General features: G+C 42.8%; 1 protein-coding gene across 10 annotated transcripts in view; it reads left to right on the top strand.

The window, feature by feature from the left end:
- The window catches only part of EGFL6 (EGF like domain multiple 6), a 180,069-nt gene extending 167,241 nt beyond the window's left edge, over positions 1–12,828 (top strand). For 9 of the 10 annotated variants that reach the window (XM_072956110.1, XM_072956106.1, XM_072956111.1 and 6 more), the window contains 5 exons: positions 2,238–2,564; positions 3,927–4,007; positions 6,774–6,878; positions 8,098–8,363; positions 12,154–12,828. In XM_072956110.1, the coding sequence (XP_072812211.1) occupies positions 2,238–2,564; positions 3,927–4,007; positions 6,774–6,878; positions 8,098–8,363; positions 12,154–12,264 (890 nt within the window). In that variant the 3' untranslated portion in view covers positions 12,265–12,828. The remainder of the gene's footprint in view (positions 1–2,237; positions 2,565–3,926; positions 4,008–6,773; positions 6,879–8,097; positions 8,364–12,153) is intronic. The other variant, XM_072956103.1, reaches the window with a different exon arrangement.
- The last annotated feature ends 7,739 nt before the right edge of the window (positions 12,829–20,567 follow it).

Here is a 20,567-nt window from a genome sequence, read left to right on the forward strand (position 1 = left end):
TTAGGTTTGCCTGGTATAGGTTAAAACCCTCTCCTCATTATTTATTAAAGGTCTTTAGTGTTATGTTACTGATTATATAGAGGAAATTTCCTGGGAATGGGTGTTTCCTGTTAATTTTTCCTGCTGGGTCCTGGGAAAAGAATCAGGGACCCATCGACCGAATTACACAGGGAAGCGTGCAGAGGAAGGTCTGTATATGCACATTACAATCAGAGCTTGTCATGCAGCCTCTGGCAGAGAAGCTGAAACCGGACATCAGAAGGTCAGGAAACTGAGTAATGATGGACTGTTTGTATTAGTAGTAGTTGGCTTTGAACTTATAACCACAGGCTGTCACATTGATAAATAACTTGGGACATTTCGTTGAAAAGAGAAATATACCTCTTGTCATAATAGCCTTAGACTGATTTCAAAGTAAAAGCGATGTATTAATTAAGAGTATATATATTTTCAAAACATTTTTCTTGCTCCTTTTGATTATTCAAAATGTTGTGGGCTCCTCCTTGGTTATTTTTCTACCACTTTGGGACAGATTGAATCAGCCAAATGATGGAGAAGGAACTGAGCAGGAGAAGAGAATAAAACATTGCCCCCCCAAAAAATTCTAATAAAATCCCAATCCAGTTTCTTTTTATAATATTCTTTTTAGACACCAAAATTGATGTCTACTCCCTTATTTCATTTCCCTCTAAATATATCCAAGTGGTAGAATTGAGTGAGTTGGTTTAGGTGGTATTAGACCCTTTTTGCTTAGTCTTAGACTTGCACATGCCTAGGTATTTTATAAAAGGACAGTATATTTTATTTTAAAAATCAAAGTTTTTAATCTTTTTAAATTACTCTTTTACATCATGGGTAGTTTTTTTTTAAGTTGAAATATAGTTGATTTACAGTGTTGTTTTTAGCTTCAGGTGCACAGCAAAGTGATTCAGTAGTTCTATGTACATATATTCTTTTTCAGATTCCATTATAGGTTATTACAAGATATTGAATAGTGTTCCCTATGATATACAGTAGGTCCTTGTTTATCTATGTATAGTAGTATATAGTTGGATATTCTTAATTATCACGGGTAGGTGCCTGGAAAGGGGGCATGTATCTCTGGACTCTTGATCTCAAGGAATTTGAAGCCATCTAGAGAAAAGTAACCCTTAATCCTAAAGAAGGAATAAACCTATCATGGAAATAGGACCGGAAAAAGAGTCATTCATCTGCTTTACCCTCAAGTCTAGCTCTGCCCCAGGGTAGCTGAGTGACTTTGGGTAAGTCACAGAACATCACACATACTCAGTTGCCTCATCTACAAAACAAAGATGTGGGGCTAAAAGACCTTTTTTCTACCTCTCAAGTTCTTCTACACTATTTCCCCCAAGGGCCATTGATCCATGATTGGGTAGGGGGCAGATATGAGGAATTAACCTAGAGGTGCTTTTTTGTTTTGTTTTGTTTTTTTGGAGGGGGGAGGTGGCGAGAAGGGGAGGCAGCTAATCAGATTTGTTTATTTTTGGAGGCGGTACTTGAGCTTGAACCCAGGACCTCATGGGTACTAAGCATGTGCTCTACTACTGAGCTATATCCCTCCCCACTAGAGGTGCATTTTTAAAAACAATGTAATTTAGTGACGAGAAATAGGAAATGAATGTAAAAAGTAAATATAGATGCCTCTCTATAGTCAATAAGTAAAATCATTTTGCTTTAGAAAGTAGTTGATTGCGGTGAAGAAATTGAAAAGAGTGAGAGAACCAGGAAGGAAAATTAGGTGTGTATACATTGAACCATAAATCACCATTTTTGCAAGTTACAAATGGCCCATTATTAACAATTTATATCATCCAACATAATGCTACCTGTAATCTTTGAACATCAATTTTAAACAAATTACAGGCTACTTGGACAGTGCCAGCTTTGGTGAATATTAATATGAAAGCAGGAATATCCATCACATGGGAATCTGTAGCCCAGCTTGGCAGGAGCAAGTATTTCATTATCGTAGTCTCTGAAGCAAAACGAAAGTGTATCCTCTAATGATTAAGGTAGTTAAGATCCTACTGTGACATTGGAGCTTCTTAAAACCAGTGCAAAGATAGTTCTTCCTAAAATATCAAATGGTAGGGCCTTAATGGGTTGATTCTAGAAGCATTCATTTACTGCACTTGAACACTGTTTAAATGCTCCATTTCTCATGAGTGATCTAATTATTGGCCAATGTGGAACTTTTCTTTTATTGTTTATTTTAGTTATCCCTGAAAATTCTGTGAAGGAATTCCTCAGAGCACCAGGTACCATCAAAGACAGAATCAAGAAGTTGCTTGCTCACAAAAATAGCATGAAAAAGAAGGTAAAAATTAAAAACATTATCACAGAACCTGTGGGCACTCCCGCCCCTAAGGTTAACTTGCAGCCCTTCAGCTCTGAAGAGAGCGTTTCCAGAGAAGGGGACCCTAGTGGAGAAAGAAAGAGGAATGAAGAGGGAAAGAAAGAGGGCCTGGAGGAGGAGAGACGAGATGAGAAAGCCCTGGAAAACCACGTGGAGCAGGGACAGAGCCTTCGAGGAGATGTGTTTTGTGAGTTTCACTTCGTTCATTTATTCATTTTATGGATATCTATTTCTCAGAGAAGATCGTTTCATGCCTTAAGTAAAATGGGATCGGCTTTAAGTCCTAAGAAGCAGGGTTCTGTATAAGTTCTGGAAACTGACATCTTCTGCAGCTATGAAATCAAATTTGCTGCTGTGGGAAGCAAGGAGGGTAAGTTCTGTCCCCTTGCCTGGGCAATGGCCAGGGGTGGGGGGCTTCCTATTGAACGCATACTCTCTTCCCACCTGCAGCCAAGTAAGCTTGCTTGTCCTGCCAGCACGATTGGCTCTCCGTCTCTGCATGCAGGGCACCCCCAAACCACAGACAGCCTCCCCAGCTGGGCCTGCCAAACTCTACCTTTTTATTTTTTGAAGGCAGTTTTTACAAGCCCACTTCATGAAAGGAGAGTTTCAGAGTTGGACGGTTATGATTTAAAAAGCCAAAGTGGATAGTTGTAGAGAGGAAAATTCTCTGTAGAGCTGAAGCTTAAAGTTTTCTGCATGAGCTGGGTACCTGCCCTTTTCACTGGTGGCTGGGCAGAACCCACCATAAGCTTCAGCCCCTCGAGGATGGTTTCCATCTTAACCCACCTTGGATCCCCCACACTGAGACTTTCCATCTCATTCTCATCAGGCATCTGGTGCTCCCTCTGTATTTTGCCTTGTAACCTGTTCTTGCTCCATGGCCATTGGATTTCACCAAATGAGAAGTGGATGCAGGTCCACCCGTCCAAGAACTTTGCATACCATATTCATTATCTCCCTTAACACAGAGTCACAGTCTCAAGAGAGTATGTTCCCAAAACCTGATGAGAAAGGACATGTTACTTAGGATACTTACGTGATACTTAGGTCAACTAAGGGCACCTTTGGGAAAAAGGTTCTAGATGAGGAAACTGAAACTAACATTAGGGAACCACAGCTGTAACACATTCTGTAAGTAGAATACAGTCGTCCCTTGACATCCACAGGGGACTGGTTCCAGGAACCCCCACAGATACCAAAATCAGTGGATGCTCAAGTCCCTTATATAGAATGGTGTAGCATTCGCGTATAACCTGCACACATCCTCCCACGTAGTTTATAAGCTCTAGATTACTTAAAATACCTAATACAATGTAAGTGTGATGTAAGTAGTTGCCTGGCATGCGAGGCAAAGTCTAGTTTTGCTCATTGGAACTTTCTGGATTTTTTTTTATATATGTATCTTTTGACCTGTGGTTGGTTGAATCTGTGGTTATGGAACCCACAGATATGGAGGGCCAACTGTATGTAATAAAACCCTCTTGGTTCAGTCATTCATTCATCCCTTCTTAGGGTATTTCTTCACTGATCAAATGTTCATTGTTAGCCCCTAAGGTGAATGAAGAAGGTCAAGTTGATTTGGTTCTGGTCCAAAGAAAAGCTACAACATCCAGCCTGGAGCACAGAGGTGAGTGATGCCTTCTCCCCAGTGCGTGCTCTGTCGCGGTGTCCCGTGTTGTTTTCATTTCTTTGTGGGTTGAGATGGTTGTTTATGAATCATTGCTTCATTCCTGAACACCCAAGGGGAAATCATTACATCATGATACCTGGTGTCAGTATGAAAATATTAGGTCCTTATGTGATTAGTACCAATGATTACAGTGTTGTAAGCCCGTCTTCTCTCCACCTCCACCTGACACCTAAAGAGGTGAGGCAGATGATACATGAGAGAATGACTCATTAGCTTCCACTCCAACATGTGAGGGCCCACAGCCTGAAACTCACCGTGTACGAAAATCTTGCCCGAACTGCCTGTGTCAGTTACCTGTTGCCATGGAAACACTTCAGAACAGACAGCCACAACTCTAGGTGGCCTACAGCAATAGAAACTCAGTTTTGTGTATGAGTCTGTGGGTTGGCTGGACAGTCCTGCTGATCCGAGCTGGTCTGGGTGGGGCTCTCCCATGTGTCTGCATCAGCTGTGGGCCGGCTCATCTCAGCTGTGCTCTCTCACGTGCCTGGGGCCTCATGGGACACCTGGGCTGACTCGGCTCTGTTCCATGTGGTCTCCCATCTTCCAGCAGGCCGGCCAAGCCGGGCCTTGTGAGAAACTTCTACTAAAAACTCTCCAAAGGCTAGTGACCCAGCTCCTATGGCATCTTGCTCTCTTCCATCTTTCTCCTGAGTGTTCCATTTGTTTAATTTCTCTACATCAGACATCTTATTGCCCATTTTCCTGGTTAGGAAGAAAATGCTCAGGGGATAAGCTATGTTCTCCAGGTGCTCAGAACTTCTGCCCCAGCTCTGCTTTACACTAGCTAAGTGCTAATAAATCATTTGAGTTCCCTTTGGATCCCCAAGCCAGCCAGTTTTCTTATTTTACTTTTTCTTCCATAATCTTTAATGAAACAGAGAGAGTTTACAATTTTGCCTTATGAGCATATGACCATAAAAGGTCAAAAACTGGGCAGCTGCTCAATTCCTGGAAATCCCCACCCCTTCCCCAAAATAGTTGGAATAATCCTCCCCTCATTAGCATATAAAATTACCAAGCCCACAAAAACTGACAACCCCACGCCTCATTGGTTGTGCCCTCTCTTGCCCTCTGAGACGGCTGGCATTCTATGGAGTGTGTATCTACTTGTACTTTAAACACCCCCCACGTCTCGTCCTCTCTCCCCCTTGCCTCTTGAGGTGGCCTGCACTCTGCTTAGGGAGCACGTATCTCCTAAGCCGCTCTCTCTTCTGAATGAGACGAACCGCACTCTGTCTATGGGGTGTGTATCGCTCTAAACAAACTTGTTTTCACTTTACTAAGCTTGGCTCTTGAATTCTTTTCTGTGAGAGGCAAGAACCTACATTCTCCGGCAACGTCTTAGGAATGGGCCCTGCCCAGTTGTTGACCTTTTATGGTCAGCCTGGGAACTGTCATGGCACCTGTGGGAGTGTCATTTAGCATGTTAATATATTACAACGAATATATAATGAAGCTCAAAGTCTACCAGAAGTCAGATCTTCTGCCATCTTGGTTCTAACCAGTTTATGTCGCATCCTCAACTGCTACGTCATTCTTTTAATGGTTGTGCCGTGCCCCCTTTCCTCCTGTCTCACCTACATCAGAGGTCAACAAGACTTCTCTGTAAAGGGCCAGATAGTAAATATTTCAGGCTTTCTGAATCATACCATCTCTGTTGCATCTGCTCAGTTCTGTCACTGTAGCTCAAAAGTAGCTGTAGACAATACATAAAGGAATGGGCGTGGTGTGTTTCAGTAAAACACAAGAGCAAGCAATGGGGTGGGGCGTTAGTTTGCTGACCTCCGATCTCCATAAAAGTAACCAGAGGCCAGTTCAAAGCTTGTACTAGCTGGCCCTGTACTCCATGCAGTTGCTGCAATTTTGCTAAAATAACATTTAACAAACTTTTTTTTTCTATTTAAGCCATTATTTGAAACACCGACTATATGTGGGGTAAAGTCAGTGTTGCATGCTTATCGGTAACAGTAGAAAAATAGAACCAGTGAAACCCTTTGTACAACTGTAATGATACTCAAAAGAGAAATGTATTATTTTACAATGCTTCACGCAGATGATGAATTCAAGTTTGGAGGTACTTAAATAAAAATACTATATATTTCTTTTAAAAAACAGTATGCACAATTGAAGCATAAACAAATTTTACAAAGTACTGGTTATGCAAGTTAAGTAGAGCGTCTGAGGGCCTGATGGTTCAATAAAAGACCAGAAAAGAAATTGAGATAGAGAAGTTTATTACTAAGTTTATTACAGGGCCCTCCTCCACGGGCCCCACAGGGAGGTAGAGAGCTTTGGGGTTGCTGGGCTAAGGCAGGGTTAGTCGATTCAAATGAAAATAATCAAAAATGTAAGCTCCAGGAGGTCTTATCTAAGGAGTGCTTGAGGGGAAGGCCCTGGGAAGCAGGGAAGACTGCTGATCACAGGGGCTGTTGGGGAAGTCACATCAGGGACTGACTTTTGCTTGTGACTCTGCAGGCTCTTATCCAGGGTGTGCACTTGCATGACGGCTGGTGCCAGTTTAAGGCCCCCAGAGGCCTTACAAAAAGGCCAGACAAAGCGGGCGCCGAGGCAGCAGTACTGTGGAGTAGCTCAGCTTAATTCTTGACAGCAGCTGAAAACATGGCATCACCTTCCAAAGCTCCCAACGTTCAACGTTTTCCTACTGCTCTCAATGATGATGAAATGCACCCTTTTTCTTAGCAGATTTAAATATCTCAGCTGACTGCAGCTTTGACCATGGGGTCTGTGACTGGAAACAGGATATAGAAGATGATTTTGACTGGAATCCTGCTGATCGAGATAATGGTATTTAGATTTCACTATTTCATGTTCTGCGATACAGTCCAGGTAAAGAAAGGTCTCCAGTGATGGGAGGGTCATTATTCCTGTCACTTGTTAGGCTAGGAAACTTTTAGACCTTCCCAAGTCTCCCTTGATGAGTGACTGACTGGATCTAGTGTATATTCTCCTCCTTAATCACTCTCCCAAACAGTCTCTGGGCCCAGTGAAAACCAAGGCAGTGTCACCTTGGCTCCTACGAGTGTCTCTGTGATGTAGACTAGCAGAAGATTTCACCCACCACCCTCTCCTACCCCGGTAAAGCAAGGCAGTGTCACCTTGGCTCCTACGAGTGTCTCTGTGATGTAGATTAGCAGAAGATTTCACCCACCACCCTCTCCTACCCCGGTTTCTAGAGGAATTCCTTCTACCTATCAACTTCTTCAGACCCCAGTCTATGAGAGTTTTTGCCCAAGTCCATCAAAGGCACAACCAGAAGATTAGAGATGAGCAAATACCCACTACACTGGTTAAAAGATACTTGGCGGAATGATCTTAGGATCAGAAGGTGACCTGTGTTCCTGCCATCTTAACTCAGAACTTGGACTGATCCATTACACGTGGCGGTTGAGCTCCGTGGTACCATTAGTACAAATCCACATACATTGTGGATGCAATCCCACGCTGTGGACCCACCTGAGGCGCTGCCCGTCATGCATATCGACTCGGTGGAGAAATGCAGTCCCGGGTCCAAACAACTAAGGTGGAAAGTTCTGGAACACAAGTTCTCCATCAGCTGCAAATTACCTACAGTACTAAAAGACGATTTAATTAATTTTTTACCCTGTATCTGCTATAACCAAGTTTTGTGAATTTGGACAAATTCCTCAGTTGCCTTCACTGTACAACAAAGAATTTCAGTTCTGTGATCCCTAAAATTCGTTTTAGCTTGAAAATTGTGTTCCTGAATGTTTAAAATGAAAAAGACTTCAGCTTTCCTTATAGGAGACTATCATTCATTTTTTGCAGCTATTTTATTCATTACAGCCAAACCCTTTACCATGGCCTTATTTTTTAAAAATTTTTTTGTGGGGGAGGTAATTATATTTACCTATTTATTTATTTTTAGAGAAAGTACTGGGGATTGAACCCAGAGCCTCGTGCATGCTAAGCATGCGCTCTACCACTGAGCTACACCCTCCCTCTACAGTGGCCTTATTAACTGTGGCTTTTTCTTCTCTTCAAGCTGTTGGCTACTATATGGCAGTTCCGGCCCTGGTGGGCCAGAAGAAGGACGTTGGCCGTTTGAAACTTCTCCTCCCCGACCTGCAGCCCCAAAGCAACTTCTGTTTGCTCTTTCATTACCGGCTGGCTGGAAACAAAGTAGGGAAGCTTCGAGTGTTTGTGAAGAACAGTGACGGTGCCCTGGCCTGGGAGAAGACCAGGAGTGCGGATGAACGGTGGAAGACGGGGAAAATACAGCTCGACCCAGGGATGGATACTCCCAAAAGCGTAAGTGGAAAACAGTATTGAACAAGATGCTGACATTCTTTTTCCATGATTTAACAACCAAAACACTGAGCTACATAGGCACTAGGGCTACAAAGATGTATAAGACTTTTTCCCGACCCTTAAAGAGCTTATATTCTGGAGCAAAGTAGGCCAGGCAATTAATAGCACAACGAATGATGATGCATGTCAGGTGCCTGCATGTTACATTCTGTGGACATGAGCTGTTTGTGTGTCAGGCTCCTCTCAACACCTTCCCTCCGAACCAGGCTCTAAATTCCTTAATGTGTAAAAGCATATCTTGTCCATTCATTTTTGTACCCAGCACCTACCACAATGAATACAGGCTAGAAGGTCATTTTTTAAATGTTTTTTGGACGGAACGGAGAGAGGGGCTGTTGTCTGGGGTCCCTAAAACCACCCTCAGGTTCCGTGATTCCCTAGAAAGACTCAGAGTACTCAGTAAAACTGCTGCAGTTTGTTCATGATTATAGTTTGTTACAGTGAAAGGATATAGGTTAAAATCAGCAGAGGGAAAAGGCGCGTAGGGCAGAGGAGAGGCTGGGCACCAGCTGGCAGTTTTCCTCTCCCAGTGAGTCACGTAGATAGCTCTTAATTCTTTCAGCAATGACGTGGGACAACATGCACAAAGCACTACCCACCAGGGAATCTCACTCAAGCCTTGATGTTCAGGGATTTTGTTGGGGGTCCATCTTCCTGCACAACTGCCCACGTGGCTGACCCTAGTTACTCAGTCTCTAACTTCTCCAGAGGCCAGGCTGATGCTGTGTGACCCAACATCCCCATCAGAAATCACATGGTTGGCATAAACTATGTGGCGTGGCCAAAGACACTCTTAAGAGGTAGGATAGTCCAGGGACTTAGAGGTTATCTCCCAGGAACCAGTCCAGGGCCAAACCTTTGTTTGGAATGTGCAGAGTTTGGACAACCCAGACCTGCCGAGTTCATCCTTTATTGCACAGTGGGCTTAATAAAGGAAAAGGGAACAGAGTTTTAAGAGGAAGTTGATCAATGGGATAAAATGCTCAGAAAGAGCAAATAGGATAAAAATGACAAAGTCTCTATTAAGTTTGACCATCAGGAGATGGAAGCTGACCTTTGCAGAAGTTGTGTCTTTGGAGGGGAAGAGGGAAGGCCACCCATGAGGAAGGAAAGGATCAGAGCTCTGGGCCCGTGTGAAAAGTTTGGTCGAGGTGGGAAGGGAAAAGATAGGGTGAAAGCTAGAAGGAGCTATACAAAGAGCTGAGTTCCCAGCTATGGTGACAAGAGGAAGACCAATTAGTAGAGCCATGAACTAGGATTCTGTTTCTACTTTGCTTGTGAAAGATAATATGTTAGTTAACAAAAGTCAAATCCTGTAGTAGGTGTCAGACCAAAACGCCAGGTTCCACGTCTCAGATGCTAGATTAATCATCTCCTCATTCATTCATCATCCCTGAATCAAAGCAGAACATCTTGTTTAAAATACACCCTACTAAAGAAGTTGTGGTATGTGTATATAATGGAATACTACTCAGCCATAAAAAAGAACAAAATAATGCCATTTGCAGCAACACGGATGGACCTGGAGATCGTCATTCTAAGTGAAGTAACTTAGACAGAGAAAGAAAAATACCATATGGTATCACTCATATATGGAATCTTAAAAAAAAAAGGACACAAATAAACTTATTTACAAAACAGAAACAGACTCACAGACATAGAAAATAAGCTTATGGTTACCAGAGGGGTGAGGGGGGTGGGAAGGGATAAATTGGGAGTTCAAGATTTGCAGATACTAACTACTATATATAAAATACATAAACAACAAGTTTCTACTGTTTAGCACAGGGAGCTATATTCAATATCTTGTAGTAACCTATAATGAAAAAGTATGAAAAGGAATATATGTATATATGACTGAAACATTATGCTGTACACTACCAGAAATTGACACAACACTGTAAACTTACTATACTTCAATTTATAAAAAAAAGTACGCATGACAGACATGGCATGGTTGTGAGCATCAATCTTAAAGGCTTTCTTGAAAATGCCAATTTGCTCTAAGTTTGAATTTATTTTTGGAAAAAGTTTAGAAAAGACAAAGGAAAATCACTTTATTAAAAAGTAAAGATTTGTGATCATTGCACAGTAACATGAGTGCTTCCATGTTTTGCAGTTTACCTTTCACGTGGATACATATTTTAATTTATTTCCAACCACGATATGTACCTGCTGTTGATAGAATATGTGTTTGTGTCACTTTAAAAAAGAATAACATGTTCCAAATTAAATATTCCTCTTCTAAAACTTTTGTTCCTGGGTGACGTTGATCGTCTTTGACTCAGAATCCTTTTGCTGTTCTCTGAATCTGCTTATCTCTGATACTGAGAATTAAGGAATTAAAGAACCCACTGTGTGTATTACCGTCTTCACTACTTACAGTGAGTGGTATTTAATAGATGTTCCATAAATTGTAGCTATTACTATTTTCATAATTATTGAATTTTAAATATTTTGTGTTTTTTTCTGATTTTAAAACTAACATGAACTTTTTTAAAAAAAATTACAGTATTGAAGACACATAAATGTTCATTCAGCAAGTATTTATTTTAATACAATTTCTAGGGGGAGGATATAGCTTGGTGGTAGGGTGTGTGCTTAGCATGCACAAGGTCCTGGGTTCAATCCCCAGTTCCTCCATTAAAATAAATACGGAAATAAGGAAACCTAATTACTTCCCCCCCCCCAAACAAAACAAACAAAAAAACCAACAAAGAATTTCTTTGGATATATTTTTGAATGAATGAATGAGTATAAAATAGTCACTGTATATCCTTAATTTTGTCAAATGAGTTATCTCTGTCATTTTCTGTCCAATCTGAAGATACATTTTTTTAGTATTGATCCTGTGTTCGCCATGCATTAGAAATTTCTAAAACATAAAATTTGCTGCTCTTTTGATTTTTTATAAATATCTTAGATAAAAATGATTATATAGCCTATTATGAAACAGTTTTCAACACATAAAAACTGTAGCATTGCAGATAATTTCAAATATTTAAACCAATATTTTAAGAGAAATAACTTTATTCCTGCAAACTACCAAAATCTGAACATATCAAAGTAATTCCCTTTCAACTATATAGTTTTACATTAGATCATTAGATGTTCACAAGAGATGTTAAATTTCTTCTAGCCTGCTTTTTGAAAAGAAAACCATATTATTCTTTTAGTTTTGCTTTTTTTTTCTTTAAATGGAAATTCCAAAATTTCTGCTTAAACCTTACTTTTCTCAGCTTTTCAGGGTTTTCCAGATTCTTTTAATTATTTTTTATTGAAGTATAGTTAATCTACAGTGTTGTGTTAATTTCCAGTGTACAGCATAGTGATTCAGTTATACATGTGTATATTCCTTTTCATATTCTTTTATATTATAAGCTGTTACAAGCTATTGAATATGGTTTCCTATGCTATACAGTAGGACCTTGTTGTTTATTTCTTGATATATAGGAGTTTGTATCTGCAAATCCCAAACTCCCAATTTATCCCTCCCCATCCAGATTCTTTAAGGTGTTGCAGTGACCCTGTTTTCTCTGAATGTAATTCACTCAGTGTAGATACATGGCATCTGGAAAATATTATATATATAGATTTTTTTTTCAATGTCAAAACCTGTTTCTATGCAAGAGGGACATAGTTTAGTCCAGTGTAATAGCTATTAACTAGTGCGAGTATATTATTGCTTTAAATATTTTGAAGTAATTTTTTATTCCCTCTCCATTATTAGATCATTTTTGAAGCAGAACGTGGCAAGGGCAAAACCGGAGAAATTGCAGTGGACGGCGTCTTGCTGGTTTCAGGCTTATGTCCAGGTGGCCTTTTATCTGTGGATGGCTGAATGTTATTGTTGCCTTTTACATCGTTATGTTTGGCTTTCTATGTCAGTTCTCTGTTTTTTGACATTACATCATAGTCCTCTCCCATTTTAGAAATACAAAGTGAAAAATTGTAATGCACCAACAGAATCATTATTGTAAGATGCTTTTCTTGTGTGAGATATGCCAATATTTGCTTTAAATATAGTACCACTGTGTCTTCTCACTCATCTCTGAATTTATAAAATGTGGAGTTGTCAGCTGAGCTCCTCCTCACAGTATGTTTGATTTGTCTGCATGACTTGATGAATCTCTTTTACAATGTTTCTAGAATTACCAAAAAGGAAAAAAAAAAGGCACAGAAAAATGTTCACCTGTCTTACTTTTATGGCATTTCTTGGAAACTGTGACATCACAGATAGACTTTTACCTACGTGGCTTAGCCTGATCTTTTACAGCCAAGCTTGTATATTTAAATTCTTTATAATAATAATATCCAAATACTCACCTTTTGTCATGGTTTAAGTTTTTCTAAGTAAGTAAATGTGTTGTTGATTCTGTGTTTAATTATGTGTATGATTATTTGCTTTGCTAGAATATGTGTTTATTCTTTTCTCTTTGGAAATACTTATATATTTTTAAAAATTCTTAAAATTACTTGCTATTATGGGATCACATGACTGCTTTATTAGGCGTCATAACTGCAATGCAAACAGCTTAAGTTGTTGAACTCAAGGCCTCAGAGAAATCCCTAAAACCTAATTATGCAAGTAGCAGGATTCCAAAAGAGACTGATGCCTTCTCTGTTTCTCTTTTCTTCCAAATTCAAGAACTGATTTGTGTGGTAACGAATCCTGAGTGTGTTCCCTGAGGATGAAAGCATATTCTGTTTTAAGATTCTGGGTCAGAAACAGGTTCAAGATAGCTCCCAAACAGAAGATTCCCCAGATTGTTGCCTGTTAGCCCCCAAATTTTACTAATCTTTAAAATTTGTAGCTTTTACTCTTAAGGCTTTTTTTTTAAATACCAAAACTCTTAGTAATCCTTCTTTGTCGTCATCATCTTTGTTTTTTCAAGTAATCTTTCTTCAACAATGTTCTCTTCAATACAACCAACACATACAACCTTTCAAGATGGTGGGAAAAAACACATTGTTTTCTGTTAGTGTGAAGTACTTTTGTCATACAGAGTGTACACAGGACTGTAGGTATATCTGTTAGGATAACTGCTAGTTATAGAGACCCCCAAAATTGTGTGTCTAGTGAGACCACGTGAAGAACTGCCTGGCTTAGTCAAATCAATCCACAGAGTTGTAAGAGATAATAAAATAGCTGTGGTAAGGTGCTAAAGTGTGGGATGGTTTGTTACACAGCAAGAGCTAACTGACACAGGTGGTTTCTAAGATTGCGGTAGACTTAAAGAAGACTCCCCTCTAACCAGGGAAATTTGAGAGCATAGCTGTAGTTTAGATTAAAGATAAGAGGGGAGAAATTGCAGTGAAGGGCAGTGCCCAGTAATCCAGGTTAAAGGAAGAGATGTTGAACCAGAAATGGAATAGGAAGTCCTGCAATTATGTTACGTATGGGTAGATAATCAGTGTATGAAGCTGAGTTAAGTTGAACTGAATAATAATATTTTTAATGGTTCTCTAGTATCTGTAGCAGAGACTTCTAGTTGCCCAGTATTTATTCTCACCCTTTTCCTTACTAGTATAACCATATATAAATATATATATATATATATGAGGTTGGGGGAAGATGTGCTCAACTTAAGGACTGTTTTTCCCAACCTCTCTTTCTGATGGGGAGTCCACTGAAGTCATTGGTGGGGCTTCTGGGAAGGCTCATTAAAGAAGGCTCTCAGTTGGCAGCCCCTTTTGCCCTTTCTCTTCCTCCTTCTGCCTGCCTGCAATGTGGTTGTGAAGGCAGGCGCTCTAGGAGCTGCCTTGTGACCGTGAGAGCCAGGACCACACCCAAGGAGGACTACGTAGCTGGAGGAAGCCTGGGTCCCCGATGACATGATGGCATCTCTACCACTGTCCCAGGCTGGTCACTGCTTGATATTTTATTAAGTGAGATAAAAACAAACTCTCTCTTGGCCTATCTAGGATTTCAAACAAAGTACAATCCAAAGTCAGGGGAACAGTCTTAGCCCCTGGGGACTGCCCTGCCATTTCCACTACAAGACCACAGTCTTGGGGACTAACTTCTTGGACCTTAAATACCAACATACTGTTTTGAATTCCAGTCAACAGCCTATAGCGTCACGGACCTCTAGCCTGCAGTAGCGCTGAATCATACTTGGGTTCCTTTGGACAACGTAAGGTCAGATAACTCAGTCATGACTCCACATCTGTTGTCCCTAGTCACCACCCAAGATGGAAACCCCTCGTCATCCATCCTTTCCCACTCTCTCATCCCCTCACTATTATGGGCTCCCTCCTTTGGATACTAACTCCCACTGCTTCTGCCCCTGCCTCCATCACACATACTCCGTTGTCTGGGAAACAAACTCTCCTCCATTGTAATCCGGGTCAAAGATATCTTCCTAGTCTCCCAACCTTGGCTGAACTGAGTGCTCTCCCGGGGCTCTCTCTGCAGCCATATTGAAGGAAGCTGCTCATCCTCCCCCACTGCTCTCATTTTAGGGGCTGGAGTCTAGGGCAGCATCCTTGTCATTCAACTCTTGTTCACCATCTCTTATTTCTCTGTTTCCACGTAAAAGCCACCGTTCCTTGAAGGTGCAGTTAAATAGCTCTATGGCCCTCCATCTCTTCTAGCCATTGTCATCAACCACTGTGGTGACTTCTAGGCAAATGACCCATCCAGAACCTGCCCTCACAATTCTTTGACCTCCTCTATTCCAGTAACCATCATCTCCTCCTCAGTCTCTGCACCAGGGCCACCCCTTGGACTTGATCATCACCTCTGAATTCTTGAACTCCACCATCAAACTCTGGTTGATTAGCTTTCTCTTCTTAATCTCCCCCACGCTTATCCCTTGGCCTTTTTGAAACCCCCATTCCCTTGACACCTTTATTTTCTCCCCCTCTCTTGGCTTCCTCCTGGCTTGACTTTGCCCTCAAATAAAACATAACCTAGACTCCAAGATCCCTCATCCCTTTAAAGATGCTCTTGCCTGTGCCCCACAAAGCTCACGCTCTTGCGTCCTTCCTCCAGAACCACCAGGCAGAGCCCCAGTCTGGATCAAGCCAACTGCCTTCTTTTCTCCATCCTGTCTCCAGGCTGCTAAGCACTGTTAGAGAAGACGACACACTGTGCAGACTGAGCCTTCAGCAAAACCGAGATCTTCAACCTCCTGCAGACCTTGAGTGCTGCCCAAGTGACCTAGCACTGAATGGTGCTGCCTATTTGCCTGTCTGGACTAGACTGCCTTCCCCGGGATGGGCCACATCCTGCAGCCTCCTGGACCTGTATTAATATGTTGAAATAACAATGACGTCAGCCCCCATTTTGGCCCCCTCTCTGAGGCTGAATGTCGGCAGCTGCCCAAAGCACTGAATTGAAGATTTTAAGACCATATCTGCCACAAGGAAGCGGGCTGCTGTATGACCCCTTCTGCTCGAGGGATTGATGCCTCCCTGAGACTGTGCTCACCTCCAGCCTGGCCCGAGGTAGCCTGTGTTTTTTGTTCTTGTCTTCTTCTCTTGCAGGCACAGAATACTTGTGGGGTGACTATGGGGTACTTTGACCCGAACATGCTTGCAGCTGTCAAGAACTGTTACCCTCCTTGCAAGCTAACAAGTTGGCCTGTCACAAGTTCATGGATATCGGTAGAAAACACGAGACTCCTGGGACAGAGATGGACTTGATTACTCATGGGACAGCAGGTAGCCTGGACCTCACGGTCACACCATTACCCCTTGCGCCCCACCCCAAGTCTCACAGAGGGTGGGGCAGTGCAGAGGCGGGTCCAGGAGGATGCGGGGTACACAGCAAGTTTGTGCCACAGTTGAGGAACCCTGAATTTAGGAAACCCCCCATCTTATAGGGGTACCAATCACAACCCTGCCCCAACCTTGCCCCGGAAGGAGACAGTATTTTTATTTTGGGCAGGAGAAAAATCTGTTCTTGACAAGGAAGACACTGTCTCTGTTCTCCCAGGCTGTGTCCTCTGCCAGCATCCTTGATAAGATGGTACAGGGCAAACCTGCCAATGCCTTTGTGCAGAAGATGGATGTAAAGACACAAGACCCATGGAGAATCAGACTCTTTACCTTTCAGGGATCAGTTAGATTAGATGAGGGGCCGACACTGAGAAAGACTGGGCAGCAGTGTTGGCACCTCATACATTTACAACAGTCCAGGTAGTATTCTCACTAAGCAGTGCACTTACGATTTGTGCACTGGCTTTTCTACATTTGTGTTATATTGCAATAAACATTTATTTTAAAAATAAAAGTATCCTACCCTCCCCCCACTTTAAGATGAACCACAGCTATGTGACTTTATCCCGGTTGACTTGGGACACCTAGAGTGAATTCGTCTCCCAAATACCAGCCAGGCAGGTTGTGACTGAAGTTACACAGACTCATGGATAATCTAGCCACAAGTAAGTCTTACCTTGGGGATGTCCCCTGGCCTGCCATCCAGGATATTAAGGGGACCAGAGACATCTGCCTGTTGCTAGAAGCCGATGGCATTGGAGTCTTGAGGGGTGGGTCAACAGGCCCAGGGACTGAGGCCTAGGGAAACATCCCAGCTGCTCAGGAGCCTGGAAGCCTCGCCTTCACCACATCTATTCATCTCTCTGGACAGTGATCAAAGTTTCTGCATCCCCCTTTCCTGTCTCTGTCACTGTCCTTTTAAAATCTTTTTCCTTCTGAGTCCCAGCCACAGTCACAGCTCTGCGGAGGAATAGTAGACACTTTCCCCTGCATTGTGCGTTTTTTAGATCCTCTCTCAGAGTTGTAACAGCGCCCCCATGTGGCAGCCTTGTGCACGTGTGCTGCTGCCGGCAGGTGAACAGCAGAAAGGGCTGTCTTCAGCATCTCCTGTTCTGTCTTTCCGCTATTCCTCCCCTGCCCAGTGTCTTGTGAACCCGCTTCTTTCTGGGTACCCAGAACCTTCCGATCAGTCACCCCTGAGATCTCCTCCTCTCTCCTCCTCTCTTCCAATCCAATCTCGCAGACCTCTCTCTCTTTCCCAGTTCCCCCCTCTCAACACTTACTTGTCCCTTGTCCCATTCTGCTGATCTCTGACTAGTGAAGGGAAACGGCCCTTAGAAGAAAACTCAGGCGTGAGGAATAACGGGCTGCAAGTGTAACCTTTCCTAAGGAGTAACTGCTCTTTTTTAACAGCTGCTTCCGGTGACTTCACACAGAGGAATGAGTAAGAAGGCAGTTTCAGCACCAGAGTGGAAGAGGGCTGTTAGAATTCTGGAAGCTTCCTCCTGCCTTCCGGGCAAGTGGAGGGGGACCTGGAGAGAACCTCTCAGAGAGATTGACGGGTGCTCCTGCATTGAATTGAAAGGCCACAAGAAATGGTGCTTGACTCGCCTGAAAGACTAAACGGGTGAGAAGCCAGCTGGGCCTGCCGAAGACTGCCCGTGACCATGAGGAGCGCGGCTGCAGAGGGGGCGACCTCTGCCGCTGGCGCTCTCCCAGGGGCTGAGTGCGTGCCCAGCCAGTAGCTGGGCTTAGGTTGTTTGGAAGGCCCTCACCCAAGGGGCCCATCTGCAGGTGAGCTGACCCAACACAAAAAGGCTGGGTGGGACATGCCACCAAGTGCAGGAGCTGTTGGTCAACCAGACGGTGTGTCATCTGAACGAGAGAACGGGTGAGGAGGGGCCCTGAACAAGGTGGGGGGATGTCTCCCAAAAAAAATGCCCAAAGTGAGCGCACAAAAAGAACCAAAGAGGCAGCCTTTGGACATGAACACACAGAGCGCCAATGGCAGGGAACAATACCATTAATCGAATTAGTTTCCTGTGCCTGCCAGAAAACCACTGTGGCTTAAAACAAAAGAAGTTTATTCTCTCCCAGTTCTGGATCAGAAGCTCCACCTCCAAGTGTTGGCAGGACCATGCTCCTTCCAGAAGCTCTGGGGAGAATCCTTCCTCACTTCTGCTGGCTTCTGGTGGCTCTAGGAGTTCTTTGGCTTGTGGCTGCCCCAACGCCACCCCGATGTCCACCTTTATCTTGACTGAAAAAAATGCACAACCTAACGGTTGAGAATTATGTTTTATTCGGTGGATTTTCTGAGGACTTCAGGCTGGGGAGACAGAGTCTCAGTTCACTCTAAGGGACGATTCAGAGGAGGCAGGGGAGGAGCCAGGATATATAGGAGTTTTTGCAACAAAGACCAGGTAGTCGGAACATCAAAAGATTACTGTTCATTAAAGAAAACCAGATGTCTCAGGTTAAGGAATTTAGTGCTTTTCTATGTGTGGGAAGATGGAAGAGCCTGGGCTCACTGAAATCATTCCTTTGATCTGCACCTTAAGTATCTAGGGCCAGTGTCCTGAAAGTCCCATCTTGGGCGTACCCTTGAGGGTGACTGCCGTGGCTTGATGGCTGCAACATCCTTTGTTGGCTAATCTGGCAGGCACCATTTTTCATTAGCAGTTTTCATGTGGCTCCTGCTCAGTCTCTGTGTCTTCTCTTCTGTCTCTTCTAAGGACACTTGTCATTGGATACCCAGGTAATGCGGCATGCTCTTATCTCAAGCTTTTAACTTAATTATATCTCCAAAGACCCTTTTTTTTTTTTTCGAGTAAGATCACATTCACAGGTTGCAGGATTAGGAAGGGGCCATGTCCATCTTGGCAGGGAAGGGGGCACCATTCAATCCACACTACTAATCAAATAAGACCTTTTTACCACTCCTTCCTCCTGTCTTCATCCTGAAGAAACCAGAAAATGGTGCAGGAAATGGAGAAAGGGTGCAGTAAGGAGAGGGAAGAAACTGATCTACACGTCTTTCCCTTTGTTGGTTCACAGAGTTACAGATCACACCGGAGCTGAGGGAAGGTCAGCACTTTGAATTGGTTGAGTAAGTGAAGTTCTGATATTAAATTAGAATAGGCTTCTTAACAACCTAAAAATAAGATTCTTTCTTTATACCTGAAAGTGGCTGGAAAAGCTGTGGGGAAGTGAGGGGGGAGGGGAAGGGGAACTGGAGGAAGGTGGTCAAAAGGTACAAACTTCCAGTCATAAGTATGAGGGATGTAATGTACAACATGATAAAGATAATTAACAATGGCTGTGTGTTAAACCTGAAAGTTGTTCAGAGTAAATCCTGAGAGTTCTCATCACAAGGAAAATGTTTTTCTTTTTTCTTTTGTGTTTATGTGAGATGATGGATGTTCACTAACTTACTGGTGTTCATCATTTCATGATGTATATAGGTCAAGTCATTATGCTGTACACCTTAAACTTACACAGTGCTGTATTTCAGTTATATCTCAGTAAAAGCAGAAGGAAGAAAAAAGAAAAGCTGTGGGATTTGCTCAAGCCTCAAGTTCCAACCCTAGAGCAGCCAAGGGGCAGTAGAGAGCAGACAGAAGTTGTTTCAAGGCAATGGTGAGAAAAAAAAAAAAGTTTCTTCTTACATGCTACAAAGCCCAGCCTGTTCAATAAGTTAGATTTATAATAGGTGTCTCGCTTCGTTCTTGTGATAGAAACAGTCTTATAGCAATAGCCTTTTGAAACCAGTCTCTTAGGTTATATCCGGGATTAACCTGCAGTATTTCAACAGTTTTTAAAAGGGAGTCGCTGTAGCTTCTTTACTAATTACAGCTTTAGTCTCGATCGTGTCTTTCCTACTAGGTAAAGTTTACTACATTGCTTATCACTCTGCTTCCTGACAGCATCCAATGCAGAGCAAAGCCCTGCTTCCTTAAATCTGCCTATATACTAGGGGATCAGCAAAGAAGGCTGCTACCTTCTCTCGTTCTACCATCACTTTGGATTTATTGGACCCTTGCAGGGAAAGAATGTGTACAGGTAAGAAGTGCAGGATGTTCAAGGCTACTTAATGTATGTCTTCTACTTTCCTATCAACTGATTCTTGTGAGGGGTACAATAAATACTTGTTGAATTAATTACAGCATTAACTAATTCACATTTTTGTCCAAAGTTTTGTCGATTTTAGCTGAGCAGTCTTTTGACTGGCAGCAGAAACGATACGTTGTTGAGTAGTTCAACAGACTTTGCTGCTCAAAAACAACAGCCGGGCTAGTTTGTTTCCATTCAGGCACTGGAGCGGTCCGCCCGCGCCCGCCCCCGCGCCGGTCCCCGCCCAAATGACGTCTTCCTGGGAACTGCGGGTTTGGGGGCGGTTCGCCTGCCAACCGCTCTGCGCAG

This window comes from Vicugna pacos, chromosome X (assembly GCF_048564905.1).
Source record: "Vicugna pacos chromosome X, VicPac4, whole genome shotgun sequence".
Lineage (NCBI taxonomy): Eukaryota > Metazoa > Chordata > Mammalia > Artiodactyla > Camelidae > Vicugna > Vicugna pacos.